This window comes from Pagrus major, chromosome 10 (genome assembly GCF_040436345.1).
Source record: "Pagrus major chromosome 10, Pma_NU_1.0".
In the NCBI taxonomy this organism is placed as follows: domain Eukaryota; kingdom Metazoa; phylum Chordata; class Actinopteri; order Spariformes; family Sparidae; genus Pagrus; species Pagrus major.
In genome coordinates, this window is record NC_133224.1 from 7,757,187 (window position 1) to 7,784,958 (window position 27,772).

At 42.7% G+C, this 27,772-nt stretch overlaps 4 protein-coding genes and 1 non-coding gene across 9 annotated transcripts in view; 3 read left to right on the forward strand and 2 right to left on the reverse strand.

The window, feature by feature from the left end:
• Positions 1-355: 355 nt before the first annotated feature.
• Positions 356-5,525, reverse strand: b4gat1 (beta-1,4-glucuronyltransferase 1). The gene is made up of 2 exons (XM_073474452.1): positions 4,117-5,525; positions 356-3,118 (listed from the first exon to the last, which is right to left on the reverse strand). Exons 1-2 carry the CDS (start codon positions 5,218-5,220, stop codon positions 2,927-2,929), a joined length of 1,296 nt encoding a protein of 431 aa, XP_073330553.1. The 5' UTR covers positions 5,221-5,525; the 3' UTR covers positions 356-2,926.
• Positions 5,526-5,800: 275 nt separating this feature from the next.
• On the forward strand, positions 5,801-5,882 carry trnas-gcu (transfer RNA serine (anticodon GCU)). The gene has a single exon. It is a non-coding gene; the product is annotated as a tRNA-Ser (tRNA).
• Positions 5,883-7,112: 1,230 nt separating this feature from the next.
• Positions 7,113-10,054, reverse strand: pfdn2 (prefoldin subunit 2). The gene is made up of 4 exons (XM_073474805.1): positions 9,935-10,054; positions 8,748-8,836; positions 8,487-8,610; positions 7,113-8,343 (listed from the first exon to the last, which is right to left on the reverse strand). The coding sequence occupies exons 1-4, from the start codon at positions 10,013-10,015 to the stop codon at positions 8,155-8,157; spliced, it is 483 nt and encodes a 160-aa protein (XP_073330906.1). The 5' UTR covers positions 10,016-10,054; the 3' UTR covers positions 7,113-8,154.
• Positions 10,055-10,734: 680 nt separating this feature from the next.
• nit1 (nitrilase 1) lies at positions 10,735-13,179 on the forward strand. Of its 2 annotated transcripts, none has more exons than XM_073474904.1 (6): positions 10,735-10,909; positions 11,161-11,394; positions 11,615-11,718; positions 11,798-11,934; positions 12,195-12,320; positions 12,405-13,179. In XM_073474904.1, the coding sequence occupies exons 1-6, from the start codon at positions 10,821-10,823 to the stop codon at positions 12,669-12,671; spliced, it is 957 nt and encodes a 318-aa protein (XP_073331005.1). In that variant the 5' UTR covers positions 10,735-10,820; the 3' UTR covers positions 12,672-13,179. The 2 variants fall into 2 exon arrangements, with proteins under 2 accessions (XP_073331005.1, XP_073331006.1); XM_073474905.1 differs by having other exon boundaries at positions 10,825-10,909; positions 11,136-11,394; positions 12,405-12,759.
• Positions 13,180-14,226: 1,047 nt separating this feature from the next.
• The window catches only part of clcn3 (chloride channel 3), a 35,711-nt gene continuing 22,165 nt past the window's right edge, over positions 14,227-27,772 (forward strand). Inside the window, exon 1 of one of the 4 annotated variants that reach the window (XM_073475299.1) lies at positions 14,227-14,366. Coding sequence is in view for 2 of the 4 variants with exons in the window: in XM_073475296.1 (XP_073331397.1) it covers positions 26,853-26,940 (88 nt within the window). In the remaining 2 variants the exon portion in view is untranslated. Of the gene's footprint in view, positions 14,367-24,669; positions 24,892-26,678; positions 26,941-27,772 lie in introns of those variants that run through there. The other 3 variants (XM_073475297.1, XM_073475296.1, XM_073475300.1) reach the window with 3 other exon arrangements.

A 27,772-nucleotide genomic window follows, 5' to 3' on the forward strand; every position in this document is an offset into this window, starting at 1 on the left:
ATTAAATACTTAATGCTACATATAGTATTTACTGCTTTATCTGCTGGGTAGCTTGTGAAATCCTGTCAGGAATCAATACAGTTTTATCTTAATCTACATTAAATCATATTTTCTATGATATTTTCTATTCTTAAACTAAATGTGGAAAGTTACTTAAGTTGTAAAATAAATTGAATGAAGCAAAATGTGCAATATTTGCCTCTGAATTTTAGCAGAGTGGAGGTATAAGGTAGCAGAAAATGGAAATACTCAAAGTAACTCAAAATTGTACTTAAATTATAGCATGTATTTAGTATTTAGTTACTTTCCACCACTGATTGTGTTCAAGTCAAATGAGTGACAGTTATCTGTCAAATAAAAGTCATCCAGTAGGTTTAATAGAAATTCGAACAATACAAATCAGGCATTATGTTTTGTGAACACAAAAGAAATAATAAATACAAAAAAAAAAGCATTTTCAAATAAGAAAAGTACACATGAGAAATAAAGCTCCACACTACGTCGTTACACAAGTTTGTTTGAAGATATGTTGAAATTGATCTCACTCCAAAAAATACTGAATAAAAGTGATTTTTCAAACCAAACACAATCCCGTGCTACAGTCGTCCTGCTTGGGGTAAAAACAAAAAAACGGTTCAACCCACTCCAGTTAAATAAAAACAATTTCACAATAAATATATCATAAGAAGAAGAACACAATTATGTAAATCTCTCCAAAATCAACAATTACATAACAACTTAACACTTAAAACATATCTTGTATATGCATACTTTGCAGTTTCACTAAACAGACATGATAAGAGTGGTAGTCATGGTTTAATACTGTATGTAGTGTATGTACCTTTAGGTTACAGAATAATGTGTACCATCAATAATTTGCTATTTTCTAGTGGTGTTAAGCTAAACATTTCCACCGACTGCTTTTGTTTGTGGTTTACATTTTGATTGTGCGTTATGTTTATCTACCATTAACCGCGCTACATTTGTACCTGCAGCAGACACATCGTAGACGGAGTTGGAAAAAACCCCACAGCTCTAGATAATGTAACCGACTACCACCGTCGCATCCTCAGTGTTATAATACAGTAGTTTTCCACAGTCTTGGCAAAAATTACAGTACCGTATAAAGTTCCCCCAGTGCTTTGTTGTGCTAATGCCTTGTGAGTAATCTCTTCAGACAGTTTGCGGCGAGAACAAGAAAGAAGCACTCCCAGGGTTATGAAAACGTCTGAAATGTGCTGACAGTTGTGGCGCAGAGTGGATTCACATCCCCCTGAGCGCCAGACAGCACTGGTGTTGTGTAATCGCTGCGTTCTGCTGTAGTGTTTCCAACACTCACTTCGGGCTCAAATGTATGCTCAAACACTCAAGTGCCTGTTGCCATCTGGTGGACAGAGCACACAACTGATTGTCAGGGTTGGCTCCCATTGTACTGAAGGGTAGCAGTAACCCTGATAATCAGACTGAATAGCCATTTTGTTTAATTTCATCATTGTTGTGGAATAGCTGAAAATATCTATCTAACAGAAATGTCTGGAGCCAGGCGACAGTTGTGTGGACTCTGCCAGCATTTGGCAAGTGAGCAACTGAAAATGAAATGCATGTTTGTTTTCTGTTACAGACTGATGAGTGTGTCTTTCCAATAGCCAATAAGATGGTAACCAGCTGGCTGGTATCTGTGAGCGAGTCTGATTTGATGTCGATCTTGATCAGGTGATCTTAAATTATGTTAAAGCAGTTATAGGTGGTTTATTGAGGACTATTGAGTTTGATATTGGATTAGGCTTGACTGACTTCAAGGGGACTGCTGGGCCTTGGCAGGGCAGAGGTATGCGCTCTACTGAGTGCCATTCTAGTTTCATTTTAAATACATATTTGCACAAAGCTATAACATCAAAGTTAGGTCTTTCACAGTAATTACGTTGTTATCTTATCGTATGTATCTTATCCGATGTATGTACATTTTTGCTGACCTCGATATTCCCTTATGTGGCTGTTGACATATTGTCACAACATTTAACCAATATGATGCCTGAATCACTGGCAGGGCTTTCTTTAATATTATAAGACTTGGGCGCAGCATCTAGCATGTTGTTTTTTATATATATTTATTGGTTGGATTGTGTGGTTTTATTTCCTTTATCTAGGATATTATATCATCATTATATCAGTGGCATAAAATGGTCCTAAAATGACTTTAAAATCATTGATTACAGCTATTTCTGGTCCAACCCAAAGTAGTTATTGTGACGAGCCTAGTTATGGTTCTGTCTTTGATAATAAATAACTATTAACCGGGCCTGTTAATGTGACCGTACTTCTGACTGCACAGAGTGATGGCTTGATATGAGCTGTACTTTTAAAGAGCAAGGCAACTTTTGATCAGCTGTCATGAAATGTAGAGCCTTAAACTTCATGTCACGATGAACCAAGGACTCTCACAGGATATGTCTCTGAGTGAATATGGAGAGACTCTCTGTCTTACAGTCACGTTGATGCGTCTATTTTTGTATCAGGACGAGCTCAAACATATTTTAAAATAGAAACTTTACAGTACCTCATATGCTTTTACATTAACGTCAGTCAAATGCTATCCAGGTTTTTAGATTCGCATTTGATAAAAACAAAAAAAGAAATCTCAGGAGTCATCAGCCAGTTTTGCGATCTCGAATGATCATTTCTTCTTTTCAGTCTCGACTAGCAGGACGAGCACTGAAATCCCCAGAGAACATCTCCCTTCTGCTCATTTTCAGAGGGTCTTGAAATAAACCCGAGAGTTGGATTAAACTCCGACTGTGCCGTCATCACAAGAAATCATAGAAAAACTAGGAGGTTTTGAGCAGGGAGAGCAAAATCTGGTTAAAATGAGAAAAAAGAATGTACGTCCATCGTTTCAGCAGAAGACAGATTTCACGAGAGACCGATCTCAGCATCGTCGGTTGGAGGATGGGTATTTGGTTTTCAGGCCCTCTTTGAAGCTGCGAAACAAAACCCGGTTGTGTTTGTTCTCCTCGTCCTTCCTGGCGTGGAACTCCCCCTGGATCTTGAAGCCCCGGTGCACCACAAAGGCTGAGCTCAGCACCGAGAACCTGTATCCGGCCACATGGAGCTCGCAGGCCTGGAGGGAGAACGGAAGGACAGGGTGAGAAGGCAGACATGCAAGTGGGAAGTGATGAGGGGGAAAAGGTGAGACGGTGGAGGAGAACGGGAGATGTGACAGATTGTGCAGAGGTGAGGAGACAGGTGACATCAAGAAGGACAGATGGGAAACGAGGAGGAAGAGAGGAAATGTGTTTGACGAAAGATGGCATGAGGAAGACGGGTTAGAGCAGGGGCAAGGAGACAGAATGAGCAGAGTAAAGTATGGATAGCATTTATCATGGGACAACGTAACAGGTGTCAGAAAAGAGGCAATGAAGGGAGAGGAGATGGACCAGAGGAAGGAGTGAGGGGATGCAGAGAAGGCAACGGAGTGGAGAAGAAACCAAGAGGTCAAAACTGAAGCAGAAATACTATTTTTTCCAGTTTCTTTACTCCTCTTTGACAGTAAATGAATATTAAACTGAATATCTTGGGGTTGTGGACAAAAAAAGACATTTGAGGACGTCATCTTGGGCTTTGTGAAACACTGATCGACATTTTTTTGACAATTTATAGACCGAACAACTATTTGATTACTTGAGAAATAAGTCGACGCGCTTGTCTCTCTAAAAACCGATAAACTCAGTATGTTCTGTCACAAAATGTGAAGGCTCAAGCCCAATATGAGATAGCCCTGATGATATACGTGATATAATTAGAGTTTATAATCCATTAATCCAAGAAAAAATACCCAGATTTCGATGGTTGTTGCTTCTCAAATGTGAATATCTGTCAGTTTATTAGTCTTCAGTTATAATAAACTGAATATATTTGGGTTTTGGACGGTTGGTTGGAAGCAATTATGTCAACAAATTCATCTTTGGCTGAGGGAAAATTATGATTATCTGAATGTATTTATAGCTTTTTTTTTCTTGATAGACCAAAACATTCATTGATCACTTACAAGCTTTCATCTGAATCTCCCAGTCTTAAATAATTTATACATGCACCTGAAGTTTTGAGTTTTGTACAGACCTGGCTGATGCGATTGAATCCATATTGCTTGAAGTTCTCGTCGTAGAGCGGCACAGTGTGGGGCCCGATGTAGAAAGGCTCCCAGGGGTCCGCCCAGGTGAGGGTGTAGGCAACTTCCAGGGTGTCCGTGTCCCTGACGTGGCTGTTGACCCACTGCGAGTAGTTGGTGGGGGCCTGACAGCGAGGACACAGCTCTTCGTAGAACGGCCGCACCTCACCTACCTGGTAGAGCTGAACCAACTCTGTCTTGCTGGCGGGCATCTTCCTGGCGTGGCGGATCTCGAAGGCAGGCAAGACAAACACCTCGTCGCCGGCTGGCTCACGCCTCATGATCATGGCCAGGAACTGCTGGTGCAGGTCAGCGCTCGGCATCATGTCAATGTCGATGACCAGGATGTAGGAGGACTCCGTGCCGCCCCGGGCGACATTACGAAGGAGATTGTTGGGGTAGGAGATGTTTCCACTGATGGCATAGTTCTTGTACTTATCCCTGTGGGTCTCCAGTCTGGAGAAGACAGAGGCACAGTCCTCAAGACCTGCAAAATGCTCACGGTCCTTATCAGGGAAACTGGCCATCTCTCCCGAGAGGCAGACCAAGTGGAAGTCCACCAGGGATTGGATCTGAGGGCAGAAGAAGCTGAGCGCGTAGACCAGAGCTGTGGCAAACTTGACATCTTGCCCATGTGCGAATATGGCCACAGAGAGAGGGTTGTGCCACCTCTCCAGCAGAGACTCCAGGTGATGCAGGTTGTTGATGGTCGTGTGCGTGGCTAAAGCCAGGACATTGGAGCTGGGATCGGATCCTGGTTTCTGATTAGTGGTGAGGTCGCTTTTGATCAAGTTCTTGTAGACCCGGTACTGACCGCTGTTGTCAAAGATCCCACCGGTGGACAGCGAGTACCTCAGACGCTCCTTCCGCGTGTTTTTCTCGTGGTGTCCATTCTTCTTGCCCCCGGAGCCTCCAAAGAGCTCAGAGTACCGGTACCGCTGCTGCTTCCCGTGAAACTTGGACAGGAAGGACAGGTATATGAGCTGCAGGAGCGCCACGATCAGCAGAGCACTCAGCACCACTTTGAAGGCGGAACATTTCTTGGAGAGATGCATACCAGAGGAGCTACACACCGGCCCGCTACTGTACACAAAGCCGGTCCAAACACCGGAGCAGGCTGCCGTTTCTCTCCGAGGGGCTGGCTATTTCTGTCCAGGCGTCCCAGCTAGCGTTGCCTACATTGCTAGCACAATGCTAACACCGCCGCCTTAGTCGGCTGGAAATGCGACCGATACCTGACTGCATATCGATCTGGCTCGTGGCAAGGCTGCGCCGGATTGTCACACGGTCCTCGACGGCACGAATAAAAACGATGAAACTCAACCCGGATTGTGTGATCGCCATCAAAACACAACACAGCTGTGACCATCCTGCGCTGCTGCTGCTGCTGCTGCGACAGCGGCGCATGTACATACGTAATCACCGTAATGTCGCGATGAAAGGCGCCGGCTAATTATGTGCTGGGGCGCTGCTAGCTGTTAGCTCGAGAGGCTCGCGGCTACGAATAAAGGGCTATTGTCACTACTTCTCCAGTTTGCGTGAGAGCGAGGGTGGTAGAGATAGACTAAAGTAATAACAGCAGTGTGATAAGTGTCTTATAGAAAGATGTAGTTGCGATAGGGAAGGAGTCCATAAGACGAGGTGGCCGAGTGGTTAAGGCGATGGACTGCTAATCCATTGTGCTCTGCACGCGTGGGTTCGAATCCCATCCTCGTCGAAAATCCCTTTTCGTTTTCTTGTGTCCACTGCAGATGATCCAGTGGTCACATTTAGTGGTCACATGCAAAACTGATCCAGACAGGCGCTCTTTTTATGTAGCCTTTTGACGTACAACTGCACACAAGCACTATAAAGTCAAAACACAACCCTGCAGACTGTTTTCATTCTGTATCATATCACTTTTTACGATTTGTATTGATATTTGATTACAGTTTATATTTATGTGCAGTGTATGTTTTGTAAATAGTCTAGCAATTATACATGTATGCATGATATATTATTATATCTTTATTTATAATGGTTTAACTTTATATTTCATCTCTCATTCTCTCTCTCTTTTTTGTTTTTCTTAACAGCTGTAAGCAATAATTAGAGGGTTGAAAGTGCGTTTCGCTGCATGTTGTATTTTAAGCTGTGTATGTGACAAATACACTACTCAAAACTTGTTTGGGATATTGAGATATTTTGGTGTTTCACATGTTTATTCCGTGTGTTTTGAATATTTTTGGCCCCCAAAAATAATGCCACACATTTCATTTGACTTTTATTGCACATCCATACATATATGTGTATATGCACCTACATCCCAAGATCCCTAACTAAGTTTGAGTAGTGAAAGTAAAGAACATTAAAGATTGGGCCATCAAACACTTCTCTGTCTTCTCTAAATACATATGATATTTCTATTCATCTTCAATAAAGTGTCTAAAAATGTTTTTATCTAGAAAACAAAAAGGCAACGTTGCAAGTTGCTGCCATCTTACAGATGCAAAGCTTACTTACGCAGACATGAGACTGTCAAGCCAATTAATTAATAGCGTGTGGTACAATTAGTGCCAATGATGGAAGCTTCTTGGGTTATTTTATGCAGTTTTTATCCTACATTTGAATTAAACCCGATCATGTCACAGGCCAGAAACAGAGATAAGTCTTAAAAATAATATTAAAACTGACTTAATTACCTAGAAAACCACCAATGTTAAATATGCCTAATATAAAGGATGTAAGGTGAGGTTGTGGGTAGAAGGCTCCACTTGTATGAAAATATCTATCAGCCCTTAATTTCATCCACCAGTGCAGAAAGACAAACCTGTGTGGAATAAAGATGCCAATCAGTCAACCCCAATTTGATTTGACTGCATTATTATTATATCTAAATATGACTTCTACCACATACATACATGAAATATCAGCACACCATACAGTAAGAAGAATGTAAGACACCACATAAAGCACAATTGTGACATTCTTTAATTCATGACTATCAACAAAAACATGTTTTTTTCCTCACAACTACATAAACAGTGTGGACAGCACACATCAGGTCCTAGGGGGCATTTCTTCAATTTAGCCTGTGCTAAGAAAAAGTAAATTAACAACTCAAAGCTCAACCATGTGCTACAGATCAGAGAGAATACAGGTTTTATTGTGTTTTCAATGACAGGGCTTTATTATTAAGGTGTGGCAGTAGCACTGACTTCCAGCTGAGCATGTGTGGAGATGATTTTAGGAGTCATATTTCACAGAGGGAGGTTCAACAAAGCCGACAGATTAGTTTCGATCTAAAGTGACGTGTTTACAGTATAATCTCTGGTTCATGCTCATAACACATGTTGTCAAAATGCCTTCCAGGACCTGTGCTGCCTTGGCAAGGGTGACTCATTTGCACAGCTCAACATACTTTAGGGCCCTGTGAAATCAGCACTTATTTGTTCCTAATTTTGAAGTTGTTAGTCCAAAATATGAAGTTTACAAAATTCAAAAGCGTGTTTACTTAAAAATGCACTTTGATCTTGTTTTATTTAATAACTGTGAGCATTCATATGTCTTGTATGTTTGATTTTTTGTAATAACAGAACTTTGACAATTATTTCCTACATGAGAAAAAAATATTCTCTGTGATCTAATACAGTAAACTATTTACTCACTCATGTGTGATGAAAGTAAGACTAAAACAAGTACTTGAATTTAGTCGTTTAATTTATGCCACAATATTTCAGAAATAAAAAAAAGTCAGCTTCACTGACAAGGCAGATGCAAGACAAACACCCTTAATTTCTACACACACTAGCATTCACATACGTAAGCGGAGAACTGTGTACTTTACTTTGATACCAAGTGTATTATGTTTAGCATAAATTTCACCAATCTTCTCGACCAAGGTCATCCTGTGAAAAGCTCAATTTTTCAACCTACATTTTGAGACTCCAACTGTGTTTTCAGTACTGCAGAAATCATAAGGCCCTACTGTCGTGATCTACCATCACAAATTACGACACTAAAACGCCAGCTCCGCTTTTAGACCCGCCTCCTTCGCTGTCCCTCGAAGACGCCGACTGGCCTTGTGCGTCTGATTCACCCTCTCCTACCAACCGGATGTTGTAGCGTTCCCTGTACTCTGTGAGCTCCCGTCCTTTCGTCTGCATCTGTGTGTTGATGGTCTCGATTATTTTGGAGATCTGCGAGGGGGGAAATGGAAAAGAGTGAGACTTTTTTCTACTAAATTTTTGATTTGTGCCTGAAGTTTTCTCCTTGTTTTTAATGAATATATTAAAATGTATGCATCTAGAAGTACATTTGTTGTCCTTTTCTCAACCATCACCTGTTCTTTGTGGGATTCCAAGGCTGGTAGAACTTCTTTAACCGTCCTCTCCACCAACACGCCTCCTACTAGACGAAAGCATTTCCTTGAAGGGTCCACATCCTTCAGGGTTTCAATTACTAAGCTGCATGAGGAATAAAATATGTTACCAACCAAAAACGACGCAATCAAGGCACCTAACAGAGCCAGTTAGCTGCTCAGGAAATATCTTTCTTGATCAAATATGAAATGAGGTGACGGCGAATCAGAAAGGCTGCCGACCTGTGTTCGTTGATGTCCATCTCAAACTCTGCAGCTTTAGAGGCCATACTGCGCTGCTCCTGACGCATCCTCTGAAATGTTGCCACCACCTGTCACACAGAAATATACACCGTCAGACACAATACAGACACAAAGACTTGTGTTGTCAATGTTAGTCGTAGATTTAATCAGTTCTGTAATCATGAAACATTCCAGTTGTGATCATCAATTAAGCAAGTTAATGATTAATGAGGTAAAGTACATCTGATTGTTACCAGGAGAGGTGCTTGCTCTCAATATTGTATCTTTACAATTCAATACTTTGGATTTATGCCTGCTGATCGGTAAAATTAACTCCAAGAAGTTGTAACACGATCTAACCGGTTGATTTATGAGCTGATTGATGAGTTCTTTGATTTTGATACTTCCTTTTAGAGCCAAAATTGCTGGTGAATGAATGAATTATTTGGTTGAGAGACGATAGATCAGAGTTATTTTATTATTATTAATAAATATTTGTAATATCACCAGTAAAATCACCAGTGCCAGCCTTTAAAATGTTAAAGGCTGTACTGTATGAAATTGTGATAGACATTTCAAAGTTATTTCTGACTTTTAGAGATTTAATTTAACAGATTAACTCATAAAATAATTGTCAGAATGATTTAAAGTGAAAATATTTGCTAGTTGGAGCCCGACTTTCTGAATATATTTTCAGTTCTGTATTTTTACAAAATACTTTTACAACATAGTATTACATAGAAGTACTTCTACGTGTAGTTCAGAAAAGGATCTGAATACTTGGTGTACTTTGACGTTAGTAAAATAGGACTGTGTGGTCCTCAGTGATAAAAATAGCTCTCACACGGTCTTGAGCTGGACAAGACCTACCACTCGGTACAGCACACCTTCCCCTTGTGAGGCGTATGCTAATTAAAAGCATATAACCTTTATTACACTGGTTGATAGGAGCACAAACCGGTGATAATCTCTTGTTAAGATGAAATCAATGTGTGTGGCTTCACCCTGGCTCTCCCCGTTACAGCGCTTTATGGTGAGAAAGCAGAACGATGATGGCGATGGGGAAGCTAACGTTAGCCTCGGCTAGCTGGGAGTCAGATTAGCGCCGTTAGCTTCGCCTGACGCGGCTGAGCGACAACCACAAAACGTGTACCGACTAAAGAAGGCCGAGGTGGAGGTTCGGGTACCTGTTCGGCAGACGGGCCGGACTGTTTTCCACCGGCACTGTTGCTGGATTTGCTACCCGTGCTGCTACTGTTGGCTGCCATCTTGGAAGGGTGTTGCTGCGAAGGACCCCGGCCCGGAAGTGTAGAGCTGGTTGACCAGCGCCTGTGTGGAAATGCGGTCCAGTTTGGAGGGATGAGATTTTTGTGATTTTAAGTTATTATTTTGTGAAAGTTTGTCATTATTTTGATTTAATAAGTCATTATTTTAAGATGCTATCATTATTTTTGAAATAAGTAAGTCATTATTAAAAAAGAAATCTCATTATTTCTAATAAGCTAAGTCATTATTTTGAGAATATTTATCATTATGTGTTTTGAGATTTGAGTTTCTCAGTATAATGACTCACCGCATCTTTTTTAAGGCATATTTGCAGAAATGGGCTTCTATAGACCATAGTAAGATAGACCCATTATAATACTTACAGCTAACTAAAGAGCTGATGTCTTTCTCTACTCTACTATGGGAAAAAACAGAAGTGGTGGCCTGCCAAAGCCAGTGAGTGTTTTCCCTGTGATTTTAATGTAGCACAAACTAAATAGAGCCAAAAAAGAGACTTCACAAGAGGTATCCAGAGAAAGCAAATGTCATGTTCTGAATACTGAAAAGGCGGCATAAAATCTCCTAGATTTGGTCAAGCATATTTTACTCACAAAAATCAGTCTCCCCGTACACTTCACACTCTCCACCAGGTGGAGACAGTGTGACTTTGTGCTGGTTTTTAGAGCAGAGAAGAAGAAAGTAGCTCGCTGATCCTTCCTGCTGTACAGTGAACACACTACTGAGCCAAACATGTCCAGTAACATGAACTAAACAGGGAAGGTGACGCCGTTTACGTCACCCGGACCAATGATCACATTCAGGTGCATTTTGGGAACATCTGCAAGATATTTGGCCTCTCACCCAGCTTGGAGACAACAGATCAAGCTGCAAAACAGGTATGTTTATTATCCTACACAAGTGAATATGTTGTTTTGATATCTAGCCTTCTATACACGATGGATGGATGGAAATCAGAGTATTGTGTAGAGTTTTTATTTATTATCCTAGTAAGATCACCGTGGGTGCAGAGCTGTACAACATTATGCAATAAATATACACCAGAGTAACTAGTTCTGTTAATGATCAGCCACGACTGAACTGAAGTCTTTGCCTGGCATGCAGCAACGACAACCTCTTCTCTGCGCAGGATGTCGACTTTACCTCGGCCGGTGGCTGCAGTGTGCCAGGTGACGGCCACCCCGGACAAACAGGCCAACTTCTCTGCCTGTAAACAGCTGGTGGAGGAGGCCAAGGAGCGAGGGGCCAGCATGGTCTTCCTGCCTGAGGGCTTCGACTACATCGGATCCAGTCGGGAGGAGACCCTGTCGCTGTCTGAGAGCCTGACAGGAGACACAATCTCACAATACACTCAGCTGGCCAGGTAGACATTTTTTAATGTCTGCTATTAGGAAACCTTGACGTATGTACCACTTTTAGGCTTTGTTTAAGGTGATTTACTTGGCTTTCCACACAGAAAAGTGTGTTCAGTCTTGCTCTGCTGGAAGATATTTTTCAGAAGATACAAGATCAACGACGAGATGTGCATCATCTCCACTATCGTCAAGGATTCCTTCTGGTATATTAACCTCTCCTTCTTCCAGGAAGTTGCAGGTTTGGCTGTCTCTTGGAGGATTTCATGAGCGAGGACATGACTGGGAGTCCGACCGACGGATCTACAACAGTCACATCATAATCAATGATAAAGGTGGTCTCCATTGAACAATCATATTCAACCCGCAGTCCAAATACACACTCACACTCACACACTGTCTTTTCACCCACAGGTGACATCGTTTCAGTCTACAGGAAGTCCCATCTGTTTGATGTGGAGCTGCCAGAGAAAGGGGTTTCCCTTAAAGAAAGTGCCTTCACCATCCCCGGACCCACCCTCGTGTCGCCAGTCCAGACTCCCATCGGAAAGGTGTCGTTTTCTGAGATAATCATCATCAAGCAGACCTACAGGGGTTGATTGAGAACTTCATGACCTAAGGTTGAAGGAGCTGACTCACCCCTCGTATAAACCGAATGCATTCGTCGTATCAGGGGATAAAAGGCACATTTTTCTCGCTTCAATCTTCTGCCATGTTGTGGATCCAGTCTGAGCTTCCCTGCTGTAGTTCAGTATTAAGATCTGTTTGTGTTCTCTGGTTTGTTTTGAGCATTTTAATGTTCTTGCCACAGGTTGGCCTCGGCACCTGCTATGATCTGAGATTCCCCGAGTTGTCGCTGGCTCTGCAACGGCACGGGGCCGAGATTCTGACGTACCCATCAGCCTTCACTGTAGCAACAGGAGCCGCTCACTGGGAGGTGGGTCGAGTCGTGATAAGACGACAGGCTGGGCTGAGATACAAACCCAAGCAAACACAAACTTCCTGTGTTTATTATTCCCAGGTGTTGCTCCGTGCACGGGCAATCGAGACTCAGTGTTTCGTCCTGGCGGCGGCGCAGGTCGGCCCGCATCACGAGAAGCGCTCGTCGTACGGCCACGCCCTGGCGGTGGACCCCTGGGGCGAGGTGCTGGGCGACTGTGGAGGGGAGAAGCCGGGCATGGTGCTGGTGGAGATCAACCTGGAGAAGGTCAGCAGCATCAGGAGGAACATGCCGGTCCAACAGCACCGCAGAGACGCTGGTTTCTATCAGAGTCTGGAGAAGACTTGACTACAAGAGACAGTGGGAACGTGATTTTTCCAGGATACTTTCTTGTCAAATGAAGCTTTTGAATGAATAAATATCAGGGAAGTGTAAACACGGAGTATTGGTCCTGCTCTTGACAAGACACAAGTGTGAAGTGCAGATTATTTGCTTGTGGTTAAGGCAGAAACCAGCCACTTCTGCTTTTGCTCCTTCCTCAGATTGTTTTAGTGTAATTTTTGAGTCGTCGCTGCATTAAATCATCTTATTCACAGTTGCATTCAGCTGATTTGTGTGTTCCCATCAACACGATCAGCTCAGACCAAATGAGTCTGTAGGTGATGTGACTCACGCTGGTCAGTAGATGGTGCTGTTGGGTTGTAAGAATATAAGAAACACTGACAGTAAAACATTCCTGTTTCCAGCTCGATTGCTGATATGTATGGATCTGTGGGCATGAGTGGATCTGCACAAATAAATATGTGTTTCTCTGTGTTTGAATTAAAAGCTGTTGTCAACTGAAACATCTGAAAAACACTTTTCACTTGGTGTGTTTGTCTTCAATTACAAATTCTTCCTTTTGCTTGATGGAAGCACATATTACTTACATTTCATGCTCTAATATGTGAAATTATACATAAATATATCTTTCTGTATCTTTTATCTAACCAACAGTGGTGGAGAAAATACTCAAATCATTTACTTAAGTAAAAGCAGCAACACCACAGTATAAAAATACTACAAAATAAGTCCTGCAATCAAACTCATGCTTATGTAAATGTACAAAAGTATCAGCCGCGAGTGCTCGTTATGCAGAAAGGCCCCTTTCAGAGTCACATCATTATATTAATTGGATTATAATTATTGGATGCATTAATGTGTAGATTGTGAATTTCCTGTAATGTGATTTAATGCAAGTACAGTTTTGATTTACTGATTTTACTTGATTTGAGTATTTCCATTTTCTGCTACTTTATACTTCCCCTCCACTACATTTTCTACTTTTGCTCCACTACATTTATTCGGCAATTTTAGTTATGAGTTACTTTGCAGATTACATGCTGCATCAGAGCCAAAGTGACACATTTCAAAATGTATTTATAATATCGGCAGCCAGAAAAACCTACTTTTGACACTTGAGTACATTTATATCAGATACTTTAAGACTAATACTCAAGTACTTTCCATATGGGTGACTTTCACTTTTACCAAAGTTATATTTCAACAGGATATCTTCACTTTTAAGTGTGACTTTTGAGTATTTTTGAGTAAAAGTACTTAGTTACTTCCCACCACTGGCAACAAAGAGTCAAAAAAAACCATAAACAGTCTAAAATGATATTTAAATGTGTAATTTCTCTGCTTGTTTAATGACACATGCAGCTGCAGCCTCCATTATGTTCCTGCAGCCTTGTGGTTGCAGTGGCTGGATGAATAATTGATCACATTTTCTTGCTTCCTGCCTGTTTTTTTACTATCACAGAGCTGCTGCTGCTGCTGCTGCTGCTGGGATGGAGATGGGAGATGGGAGATGGGTAACAGGAAGTGAACGTCACTGACACAGGAATGGGACTGAAAAAAGAAAACACCATCATGATGATGAGGAGAATGTCAAATCCACTCGAGTAAAGGGGGAAAAAAACCACAAAAAAAACCACCCTCGTTTGAGCTCAGGAGAAGGATGAACCGTCGTGTCCGAGCTGGATTTGAGGCATCAGGAAGGTAAGAGTTTGTTGTTTTGTGATCTGCGGGTGACGACTGTAGAGAAAAATAAAGAGATGTGTGTGTTTCACCACCCGAGGCCATGCATCCATCCATCCATCATCCATCCATCCTTCCTCCTGTCGATGTCACATTCAGTGAGCTCACAGGTTGATCTCACATCTCGCTGCCCGAGCAGGTGCTAGCTTGGCGTCTTAGCTAGCTCGGAGGCTAACTCAACAGAAAATTCCCAGCGTCTGAGTATTTTTTGGGGGGTTTATTTGACGCTTTTTGTGGAGTCAGGCCCTCAGCTGCAGGAAAGGAAAACTGAACCTGAAAAATCTAATGTCTGCATGCTAACATTACCCTCTTTCTCCTCTTTTTTCCCTCTCCCCCCTCCATGTAATGCAGATGTGGCGTTCATATAGCACGGCTAGCTCGCTGTCTGTCGCCATGCTAGCTCTGTCATGGTTGTTCCTCATCATCAGCAGTGTTGAGCTGGTACTTTCTGCCCTCTTCAGCCATGTGAGGTCTTAAAACAAGCTTTCCTCCTCATGTCACCACACTGACACCATGTCACTGACAGCCAAAGCAGCTGTAGACTTTAAAAAGTGTGGGTTTCCATCATCATTTACTCTGAAATACTATGAAAAGTTGATTAATCAATAAGCTGATGAAAAGAAAATTATTTGGCATCATTACTTTGGGCAAAAATGCAAAAAATTCATTGGTTACAACTTTTTTTCTTACTCGTATAATAAAAAACTGAATTTCATTGGGTTTTTAAGTTATTAAATCTGTCAGCGTGGGCTAATATAAAATTTAATAACTGTAATTGCTCTGAACATTTTATTAGAGTCAGACCGATGCTGGATTTTAGAGTTGATGCTGATATATTAGCTGATCGTTTAAGTCCATTTTTGGGCAGAAAAAGCCCCAAATTCAATGTTCACTGTTAACTTTTAGTCGATCAATCAATTAGTCAATCAAAATAAAGTTATTTGGTAGCCTATTTAGAAATGTATTCACGTTTTAAATCATTATTTGGAGCAAAAAATGCCCTAAATTTATTGGTTACAACCTGTTTTCTTAGTCTTCAATAATAATAAACTGAATATCTTTGTGTTTTTCTCTCCTGGATAAGTTAAGTTATTAAATCTGTCAACTTGGGCTAATATAAAATATATTAATTTTGGGTTTATTGGGTTAATTTTAGTTGATAAATCAGTTTATTCCCTTTTTGGGGCAAAATTGCCAAAAATTCACTGCTTACATCTTGTTTTCATAGTCTTCTATGGTTGTGAATTGAATGTCTTTGGCTTTTTGGACCTTTTCCTTGATAAATTAATTTAAAACTGTAAATTTAAAACTGAAATTAATTTATCATTCAAGTGATTTTTGGGGCAAAAATACCCAATTTTCACCGGTTACAGCTTGTTTTTTTAGTCTTCTACGATAGTAAACTGAATATCGTTGGGTTTTCACCAATTCTGCACATTTTAGTAGAGCAAACACTCCCATATTAGAAGCTCGAACCAGCAAAGGTTTGTCATTATTGCTCGTCATCAAAACTGAAGTTAATGTTTCCTCGACTGGCGAATCATTGCAGCGGCAGTAGACAGCAGGTCGGACATACTGAGGTCAGGGGACTCTGCACGTGTCCTCAAGTTTCCTCAAGTTAATGTTTCCCTGCTGCCGTCTTTTCAAGCATCCGATTATATATTCACGATCTATGATTAGACGACTCTCCCCTCGCAGCAGAATCAAGAGTCCGTGGCAGTTTTCCCTCTTTCCACCCGGCGGTTACAGACAGGTCAGGGCACAGACGCTGCTGCAAAGCTTCTTATTTGATTTGCTATCGCTGCTGGTTTAATCAGTGCTCCTGATTGTGTTATGTCTGTCTGGAGTGTTTGCCTCCATTCTGTCAAGCATGACCTGAGCGTTTTCATTCACAGTCTGACAGTCAGCGTTTATCTCCATCCTCTAATGTCGCATAAGATCACCCACGCTCTTCTTGCATTGTTTATATTGTTCATCTGAAAGTAGACTGTCAGATTACACAAGACGGCAAAGATGAATGTTTTCGGTTGCTAAATCATTGTTTTGTCTTTCACATCCTGATATGTGTCAGCTGAAAACATCGGCTTTGATTTTACATCTCTAGAAGGAGTTTTATAATTTAAAGCACACAGTTTGCAGCGTATTGAGGTACCTGAATCAACTTCAATCCAGAACATATACTCTCAGTCGACTCGCGTTTATTTCTAGGATGTATCCACCGCTGTCTCTCAAGGAAAATGATATTCTCAGACTGGCGTAGGCTGGATGAAATTGATAGCTGACAAAGCCTCACTGACAGCACACACACACACACACACACACACTGAAGGATTTCTTCAATGGCTGCGTTTCTTTGACTCTCCCTGTAGGCCAGAGACGACATGTATTATTCATCTCTCAGCATTCATTTTGTAAAAGTAGGAACTTCCTCTGTCTTTAGCAGCACACTGTAGCTAGCATCCCAAAAAGTCAAAATGTCCCTTTAAGATACAGTGACAACCAAGCTCATGTTCTCATTTGTAGAACTGTAATTAATCAATCAAAAGTAGAGTCTGACCCATACAGTTTTTTCGAGATTTTATAAAATTGTGTAATTTTATACGTTACAATTAACTTATAAGTTGAAAATGTCTCGCAGTCGCAGAGTAGCAGGGAACAGATTTGAAATGTACCTTTTTAAAAATGGAGAAATCCCAGAGATGCAGCTAAAGCGGCTTTTTTAAATCAAGCTAATTCATTTAAATGCTCTGTTCTGTGACTTAAAACCAAGATTTGATCCGAACCATGAGTTTTGTGGTCCGTTGCACCCTCATGCTCCACTTCATCATTTCAGATTCAAACATTTACTGGTTCCAGATGAAAACGTTGACATCGGCCCAACCCCAGCTGAATGCTGTTAACTGTGAGGGATGAAAGCTCTCTGTTGTGTTTTGTACGCTGGATGTTTTGCTACGAAACAATCTATACATATTGAGCGCTCTCTGTCTTTTTGAAGGATGTGTGTCGACACATTGGCCCCGTCTGTGGAGGAGGTGTGAGCCTGTCGGTTAGAGGCAAAACGCTGAGTCACATCCCAGCAACGGACGCCTGGGCAACACCTCCGTAGTGACCAGACGGAGGAAGATAAAGCCCCTCGCGGCTCAACTAGTTGTGCAGCATCAGCAGACCCTGTAACGTTTTGTTTCCCTGGCTGTTGATTACGTCTGTTCGGCCGCTGTTATCGACAGACACACACACTCCTCCCTTGTCCTTAGCTCATGCGCATCCTCACACGCTGAAATGAAATCTGACTCGTAGGGTAGTAGCTCCTCGATAAATCGACACAGTCTTTTCTCCCCGGCGTAATTACTGTTTTGATTACTGTCGCAAAGAGCGAGGGAGAAACGACCGACGGTGCTGCAGACCGTCATAATTACAGCTATCAAATGTCACCAGCAGAGAGAAGGAGGAGGAAAGATGACAAGTCTTATTAAAGCCGAACAACGTCGAGAGGCTCTGCAGCGCAGTTCACTTCGGAACGGTCTATCTGAAAAGATAATTAAACACCTTTTAAAACATGCATTTTATACGCTCACTTTAATTTGCTGCATGAATGAGCGCTCCTGCTGGGCTGAAGTGTGTGTTCCCTTTAAGCCTAAGAGCTACCACAAAAGAAAGAAGTCGCAGGAGCTTAAAGGTGGATGTTAATAAGCAGAATAGTTTAAATGCCAGTCTGATGCTCAGGCTTAGGGTCAGCTCTGCAGTATGACTAAAGGTCAAAGAGCAGAGACATCACGTGAGCGCCTACAAGATCTCCACCCTCGACGTTGACTCCGCAAACGAGCTGAATTGAATTTCCTGGCCACGCTGATTCGATATAGCTCAAAGGGAAGTCCCGTCTCATGGTGAACCAGTGTGCTCGTTGGCGCAGGGGAAAGTTTCTCTTTCCTCTTTGCCTCACATTGTAGAGTTTGTGCCGGAGAGGATTAAGCGGTCTTCAGTTTCGCTGTTGGTGTTTGCGGAAGGCTTTTGTTCATGAGAGGTTGGGCCGAAATGTGGTATTACTGTCATACCAAAGTGTCTGGATTTATTTGTCAGAGGTGAGTGAGCTCCAGCGCAACAGCCAGCACATCTAAAGGGGAGTGGGGACGGCGCTGTTGTCCGACCAGAGAAAAATTGGACGGGCTGATATTAGCTTTGTTGGTTAGCCAAATGCTGTTCAGAGCTGCCAAACATATGTCAAGTCAAAGTTTATTATAGCCCAGTGTCACAAAGCACGGCTGAAAGGCATCAGCAAATAAGCAACATCAGCAAAACACACAAAAGTTGTGTCACCTACCGTGGGTACAATGAAACAGACATGAGGCGATCCCAAAGAAAGAGGCTTGGGAAGTTTACCTGCTGATGTTTTATTCATATTTCTTTCATTAATAGTTAGGAGAGCTGCATTTTGAGATCTTAGCAGGAATATGAGGAGACACTAAAAGTTGTTTGTTTGCTGTATGTGTCCAATTTGTGGGGCTGTGATCATTACAATTAATGTTTTGATTGTAAAATGGTGCTTCATCCCTGCCTGGTGTTTTTCTTTGTTGCTTGGATGCCTGTTCGCTGTTTACCGAACCTCACAAACCTTCTGGCATCGCCAAACGTGACTCATCATCTCTAAAATCGTACAACTTTACGAGGTTAAAGAAGGTTCAGTTTTATGCGAACATCCCCAGACGTGTGGGAGCAAGGTGAAAGACGGATGCCGCTTTGATTTCCTCGTGAAAATGAAGCACAGAGTTTTCTACGACAGCCCGACCATCATGTTGTCATCTTCACAAGCCTCTCGCTCAAAGCTCTCCTCACAAAATGTTAATGTAGAGACGACCATGACTTGTGAATTGTCCACATATAAAGAAAAGTCTGGCTCATCCTAAAACTCTCAATTTTTAAAAAAATGTATTTCACCTTCGGTCGTACAAGTCGACGTGACATTTACTTCTCTAATCTTTTTGCTACAAAAGCACTTTTCACTTCCTGAATGGACGGAGCTGACTCCAACTTTTCTTTTTCTTCACTTCCTTTTCATTATGTCACTTTACAAAGTCCGCAGCACAAAAAAAAATCAGTAGGAAATCAAATCCATTCAGGTTGATATGGAGGGAGCTCAGAAATCTATTAGGCCCGGCTCTTTTTCACAGAGATACGGAGGAGTGAGGAGTCGCCTTTCAGACCGTGAAGGATTACTGAAGATCAGTCAGGCTGCAGCGACAGGACACGTTACATTTCTATCTTTCTCCTGAACTCTCTTTTTCTTTATTACTCTGTGACTCATCAGGCCTCCGGGCTGACAATCCTATAAATATCTCCAGGTTATCTGTAATTTTAGGCGTCGTTGTGTTTGGCCTGCTGGGGGATCACCTCAGGTCACTTCATCTGTCGCTGCCTTTGTGGTCACAGAGTCTGGTGTAGTGTCCACCCTCTCCACAGGGGGGCGAGATTTGAGCAGAGTTGAGTTATCAGAGATTGTCCATGTGTCGTTTTAATCCCTCAGTCTATAAATACACCTTGACTTTGAGGCGAACAGGACGTTATAACATCGCTGACATTTTATGTGATATCTTAAGGAAAGTTACAGATTTATAAAAACAACGAAGATAAAAGACAGAAAGGAAAAGTCCAAGCTGTCTTTCTTTTAATGTCTGAATGTAACTTTATGTCACTTTCATTAAACAGTAGCTTTATTCATCCAGTCAGACCAGTTTTTCAGCCTCCCCCCGGCACTTTTACATTATTTGGATTTGACTTTTTCAGTAGAATTATGTATTTTGGAGCGATTTACAGGGAAAATAAGGATTTGCGAGTGAGGAAATCTCAATTTAAACTCAAATAAATATCCGTATATGTTGAATTGCTCGCCTGGGTGGAGACAGATGTCCCATCTTTTCACTACAGATACTTGAAAATTAATTTATTCCATTGCTCTCTCTCGAGCTGCAACTAATGATTATTTTCCGAGAATCGAACCAACGACCTTTTCGATTACTGGACGACCGGACGAGGCCACAGCTTGACATGATCTCAAACAGAGAGAAGCAGCTCTCCATATTTGAAAGGCTGAAAAACAGGATGATGATTAATCAAGCTGGCGTGGAGGGACACGGGGCTCATGAGCCCATCATCATCATCATCTTCATCATCATCATTAAACATCTTTCTCTCCATCTCCGCCACCACTGACAGCCCACATTCATCTGAAACTCTAATGTATCCAGTGTATCACTGCTGTCTCGTTCCTCCCACACCTCACTCCCTCTTTGTTTTACTTTATCGTCCGCTGGCCTGCGCTCCAGCGGTTTCAGGATTTCTGTCGGACTGTCTCTCTAATCTTTCAAGGTTATCTACACTATGAAACTGTGCTTGATACTTTCTCATTGTCTGCGTCTAACGGGACAGAAGTGTCATAGAGGGACTGAATCAATGAGCGGAACAGAGGGTTTTGTTTCAGCTCAGTTTTTATGTGTTAGCGCTGGAAACAGGTTGTGTTTCTTGTGGTGTGTCGTTCGATATTAAGTTTTGCCGGACTGTAAATGTGTGTATCCGTCTGTCTCTGCTGTTTACCCATCAGTCAGTATGCACGTTAACAACCTACCCTTCTCATCTGTGTACCTAGGAGGCTCACTTTCACCCTGTAGACTCTATAATCTAGCATCCTCACAAACACGGTGTGTATATCTCCACCACCCCCCTCCTTTCCCTCCCTCCTTATCATCCAGGGCACCGGCGCGTCGCTAAATGGAGTCGGAGCAGCTGTACCACAGAGGCTACTGCAGGAACAGCTACAACAGCATCGCCAGCGCCAGCAGCGACGAGGAGCTGCTGGATGGAGCCGGCGTCATCATGGACTTCCACACCACCGAGGACGACAACCTGCTGGATGGGGACGCTGCCTCCCCAGGTAGGGAGTAAACGGGACACCTCCAAATCCTTCCTTTTGAGCCTAACCCTCCATGACCCAGGCTTTGACGAAAAAAACCTCGACCCTGACTCTCCAATCCTTGAATTCTCAGTGAAGCCTCCCATCGTGCTGCAAGTCAAAAAAAATCGAGTTTATCTTCTGGCTCACTGACCAGACAACCCAGATTTGTTGCTGCTCTGCTTATGAGTCACCCCGCTGCTGATGTCAAGACGCATCAAGTGTGTCCGCTGTGTGCCATCTGCCCCGTCCTCATCTCCATCCACACCCATCAGCTGCTCTGCATAACGTCTCGCCACACCCTACAGACGCCTGCTCCTGTTTTAGACTGAAGCAGCCTTGCAAATGGTTATAAAACTAATAACTGATATTTGAATGATAGAGATATATGATTAAAGACAACCAAAGTCACTTCTTTGTAACCTGCTGCTAACAAAATGACAAAACTTATTTACTTTCTCCTAAGAATTTGACCATTCCTGAAGTCCTTCCTATCCTTCTTTGTATTGTCCAGTTAAAAATCAATCAATTAATTGCTCTATAACCATTTGTAAAGCTCTCTCAGGCCCCATGTTTGCTCTCTATCATTTTAAGTTGTTTTTCGCCGTAAATCATTTGTTTGGTCGTCCTGCACATCTTTACTTTGCATGGTTTCGTGGTGTCTGCCTGCCTCTGTATCCTGTTTATTGTGCTCTCCTGTTTCCTCGACCCGATCACCTTCTTTAACGTCCTCGCTTCCTGTTTCCCGCAGTTTGTCGCGCTGCCACTTTTTATACGTGCTTTGGCTTTGGCTCTTCTGTCTTTGTCTCTTGGCTTAACGTGGATTGGTCTTTCCCGTCAGGTAGCAATGAAAGATGGGTGGTAGTAATAACACAAACACGTGGCAGTGCCGCTGTTTTTTTTTTTTTGTATTCATAAATGCGTCATCCGCTGGCTAAATATAGAAGAGCTTAGGTGGAGCCTGCTGTACCTGTGAGGCAGTGATTTTTGCTTATCAAAAAAAAAAAAGGTGACGTAATTGTTGTGCAGTTTTTAAAGAGCGTGTTGTACCGTTGGGTTTTCTGATCATTACCTCATTCACAGCTACACTGATCTCTGCCACGCTTCTGTTTATCCGGCTGCTACGCTACAATTATAGTCATACCTGTCATTCCAGTGCAGTCACCTGTTTTTCATTCATTCAGCAGCTCGGTGACAATCAACATCTGATCTGCTGCATCCGGTTTGTTCTTCCTCGCCTGAGTAAACATGCTGATTCCTCTCTTGCCTCCCTTCTTTCTTCAGTCCTGACTCGCAGCTGATCAAACAGAAAACACACACATGCTGAGGGGCTGTGTCGGAGACGTCGGTCGAGCTGGTTCTTCAAATATGAATGGCTTGTTTTTAATAAGAATGTTTGATTTTGTGTGAAAGAAGAGCAACTAGTGTGTTTATGTATGGGATTAAGACACTAAGTTCTGTTTAAAGGCTGTTTTAAGTGTTTGTCCATTTAATTGTATAAGTAGGATTAGCTGCCTTTATTTAAAGTAAAGTTTTTGGGTTGTGGACGAGTTGAAAGCTGACTAATTGCTTGTAGAGAACACAGACCTTCCTCTGCTGCCACGTAATTTACTCTTATCAGTCATCTCCCTTTTCTGTGGTGCGATTTTCTTCAGTCTCATAACCGCTGTTCTTGTTTTGCAGTGACGAGGCTGCAGCAAGAATTGCTTTGTTGCTGCCCTCTGGATCAACCAGTATGTGTTTCTACTGGTTACAGTCATGTGGTACGTGTGTGGTTGGCACAAAGACTGGTTTATTTCGGTTAAAGTGAACATCTAAAGCTCTTAAGCTAAAAGCCAGTTTGCTCTAGTGTTCAGCGTCGCTGTGTACATGTGAAAGCTCCCGATTCTGTGGGAGGTTGTTATGATCCTCAAAAGAGAGGCATAAAAAGCAACAAGACTGTTTCTAAGGTTACAGTGTGCACTAATGGTCTACTAGAGAAAACTGTGAATTTACTGCTCTGAAACTTGAAAACTGACTTTGACAATTGTTAGCACTCCTGCTCGCTTTGTAGTAACACTACTCACAACGACAGTGATAGATTGAGACTACAAATATTGTACAAGTCTAAAACAATGTTTTTGCATCTACAGGTGTCTCGGGGTGAGTAGTGCGAGCAAAGCGTAGCGATACAACAAGAGTCTAGACTCGGCTCATTCATTATTGAAAAGGAGACTGTGGGTGACCAGGCTATTCAGTAGGACACACTTAGATGACTTAACTGTATGGGAGGCCGGGTACAGTGCAGCCGGACGCAGACAGAAGAGGCAGTCTAGATACTGTCCACTTCTGCAGCACCTCTATTCACCCTCTGTCTGAACGCTCCTGTCTCTTTAAGGCCCCTTTCCCGAAAAGCATATTCTGCTCTGATTGGTCAGCTCTCACAGGCCTGAGCAGGCACCACCCACCGTGTATCCTCATAAGCGCTGCTGCTATTTTTGCAACCACTGCTATGCTGTGGGCGTGGCTGAGGGCGGGGACTGTATAGTTGTGACATCACAACCTTACAGAAGTCCTGACGGCTCGTTTAAAGGGCACCGTTTCTGAGTACGTGCTGCGTCTGTTTCTCTGTGGATTGTTCTGTATGTGTGTTTATTATGTAAGAGGGATTGGCTTACATTTCAGTGTCTCCAGTCTCCGCCTCTTATTCTTTGACTCTGAAACTGGACCTCTGGGCAGTTAACTAGGAAAGGTGAAAGGATGGGGTTACCCTAACCTGCCACCACTTACACCGTCACTGCTGCTACAGACGGAGAGCGAGCTTCAGTGAAATGTTGTCAGACACACAACAACACATCACTAACACTGTTATTAGGAAATCTGATAACCAGTTATATATTAACAGGTTTTAACAAAAGCTGGCAATCATTTGTAGCTACTGTTTAGCTTGTTTTTAGTCTTCCTTTATTTGGTATTTTGGACTTTATTGTTATCTGCTACTGTGTATACCTGGACTCCACCTCTTATTCCTGTAAGTCTTGATCTGTGTGTGACTCCCAGACGTGCAGCAACATTCCCATGAACCAGTTTGGCTGCCAGCAGCCAGTTAATGCTGCGGCGTGAGCTAGCATTTCAGGAAATCTCAGTATGCGTGCTCTTCCTTGAAGTGGCCGTGGTGCCTCTCTTTGCCTCCCTGTGCTATTTTTACGTATAGTTATGAGTGGGTGGGTTCATAGGAAGCCTGTAAATCCCTCCTCTGGGCTGAGACTGCAGTGTGAGAAAGGGGGCTGGCTCACTCTGAAGCCCCGCGGAGATTTTTGCTGAAACTTTTTGTTTGCTCAGCAGACGCTCAGGAGATAAATGGAGAGCAGCGGTTCGGAAAATGCGGCTCCTTGAACTGAAAAGGATTTACTCTGTTTTCTCTTAACTCACTGGATTACGGAGACTCGGGAGATTTTTTCAAACTGCATGTTGTTGTTTGGCTGCTTTGACGTCCTGCCTGGGACTTGTTGAGCAGGGAGGTGACAAAGTATGGCCGAAATCACCTGTCAGGAGCCCTGCTGAGAGGTAAGACGGAGATCTCAGGAAGGAAAGACAAAATTACAGCGTGTGAAATGTCAGGGTCCCATTGTTGAGGCCTGAAGGACATGACAGTGGCTGCATTGTTTCCTATAATAACACATGATTACACCAAGTTTACAAAACACAATCTGCCTTGAAACACAGTGACTGTGTGGTCCCGCTTACTCACGAAACCCAGCTCAGTTCAGAACGGTGTAAGTGATAGTGGGGGGTTTCCTCTACATTGAAGTCAGTTGGGTCTGTCTTGCATTATGGCACAGATGCTATGAGTCGTCCAGATGTTATCTCAGGTTTCATATCCTCTCTGTAGAGTGAGGACTAGAAATTGAGCAATGCTGTGTCTGACATTGGACCCATGTTTTGCTTGTGCCTCCACTCCCCAGTTTTCATTCTCTCGTTGCGTATTGAAGGCATAGCAGTGGATTTTATTCTGAAATAACCAAAATAACAAGGCAAATTGGGAAATAACTCCCATGAGCATATAGTTATGTCTTGTTTGTGTGATTACAAAGCTTCCTTTCATTTCATCTCTGAACAGGCCGAGTGATTTTGATTTGAATTGGCAAAACTCTGCTGTGGAAAGTTTTCTCCTTTTATCAATGATGTAACTACAGACAGACAAATCTGACTTCTGCTCAGATTAATCCGCCAAATACGTTTTCAGTCAGTCGTTTACTCAGACAATTGTGAAAAACGACATCTTCGGGTCTTTTTTTTTGGTCTGGCCCATAAATGACAACTGATAGCAGGATCCTCAGCCTGTTCCACCACATACTAAGCTTCAGCTGTGTAATGTAACCAAGTTTACTCAAATACTTGAGTACAAATTTGATGTACTTGTACTTGGGGTACACTTCCTACTTCTTCTCCCTGAAACTTCAGAAGAAAACAATGACCTTTTTACTCAACACTACATTTATCTGACAGCATTAGTTTCTAGTTATGTCATAAACCATATGAAGAGTTCATTAAATAAGACGCTGTGTAATAAATAAACGACCCTACAGTAAATACAAGTACTCCAAGTAGTTTGAAGAAGCACTGTAAAGGGGTCGCTTTGGGTTAATTTTCATCAATTCTGATGGCGTTACACGTTATTTCTGGAAATCAAACAAAAGTTGATTAATAGAGGAACTAATCAGCAGATTAATCCACAATGAAAATAAGAATTAGTTGTTAATTAGTCAATAAACCATAACAGCAAAAATCCTGCTTGTAAATGAACGCTCTATTAATGATAATCTCATTATATAATATATAATACTATAGCAGCCACAGGGAACAAGTGCTTTTACTTTTATTACTTTAAGTACATTTCCTGATTTTACTTACATACTTTGATTTAAATATAATTTTCAACATGGTACCTTTACATGTAACAGAGTATTTTCACAGTATGACAGTAGTACTTTTACTTATACTACCTCCACCAATGTTAAGCTATTCAAATTTCAATATATCTTTACTGTAACCCCCCTACACTTGTTCAGAATGGAATATTCCTTTTCAGAGTGCACTCACTTACACACACACAGACACACACACACACACCCCTGTGACCCGCCACCATGGTCTCTCCCATACAGGCAGGGCTCGCTGATCTCCCCTAGCAACCAAGCAGGCGAGGCTGACCGGCCTGGTGTGATCGTCTTTCCCTTTGAGTGTGTGTGTGTGTGTGTGTGTGTGTGTTAGTGTGTGTGTGTGATGACATCATCAGCTCTAACAGTCAGCTGCTGCAGTGGAGAGAGAGAAAGAAAAGGGAGGGGGAGGGACACACACACACACACACACACACACACAGAGACGCACACACACTCTCTCTCACACTCACACAGCCTCGCTCGTCTTCCTCTGGTAAACATGGCAGCGACTGAAACACACACAGCGAGCGGTGCGTAGAGAAGCCTTAGCTTAGCTTTTAGCCTAGCCTCGTCTCAGCTGTCAACATGGAGGAGGAGGACGCAGCGGCCGACCCCTATTTGCCCTACGACGGGGGAGGGGACACCATCCCCCTGCAGGAGATCCCTAAAAGAGGTACGCCACGTCCCCTCTTCTGTTTTTCCTTCTACCCCTTCCCTCCGATTCCCTCCTTTCCAAACGCTGCTGAGATGACAGAGGCCATCATCCTCCTCCTCCACCTCCACCTCCTCCTCCTTCTTCATGTACAGTGAGTTCATGTAGCCATATGGCAGGCAGACACAGGTTAAACAATCGCTGCCTCATGTGCTGTTGGTGCGAAATCATGGAGTGCCGGTGTGGATTAGAAGCTGCCATTACTCTGCAGTGCTGCATGTCACCTCTCAGCTCTGTTGATGATTAACCATCAGTGTGTGTGTGTGTGTGTGTGTGTGTGCACGTCAGCCAGAGATAATAAGATAAAGAAAGGGGTTGATTCGGTGTGAAGGCTTGTGTTAGGGCCTGTAAGCAGGCAGCGACTAACATCACGGGCATCCATTTTAATTTCACCACACAGAGGTACAGTCGGGGCTTAAGCTATGACACATGTGAGCTGGATGGTCACAGGTCTATGTGAAGCGTTTCACAATGTTCCTGCAGTGCGAGGACACCTGTTGGCCACATTCAGGATGTCACGGCACATCACATCACGTCACGCATAACGGGCTCCTCAGGGGGGGAAGGCACGCAGTCAAATTGTGCCAAATTATCACTTGTTTCTCTGCTACAAATTTGACTTCTTGTGCTGTATCCTTGTTTTCTTTCCTGTGTCGCCTGAAGGGAGTTTTTCCTTTCAGTTGTGCGAGTGTGTGCTAGTTCCTCCAGGCCTTGTTAGATTATTACGGTGAGCGAGCAGAGACAAAAGGCCCCTGGTGAGTTTGGGACAGATCCGCTGCTGCCTGCGTCCACA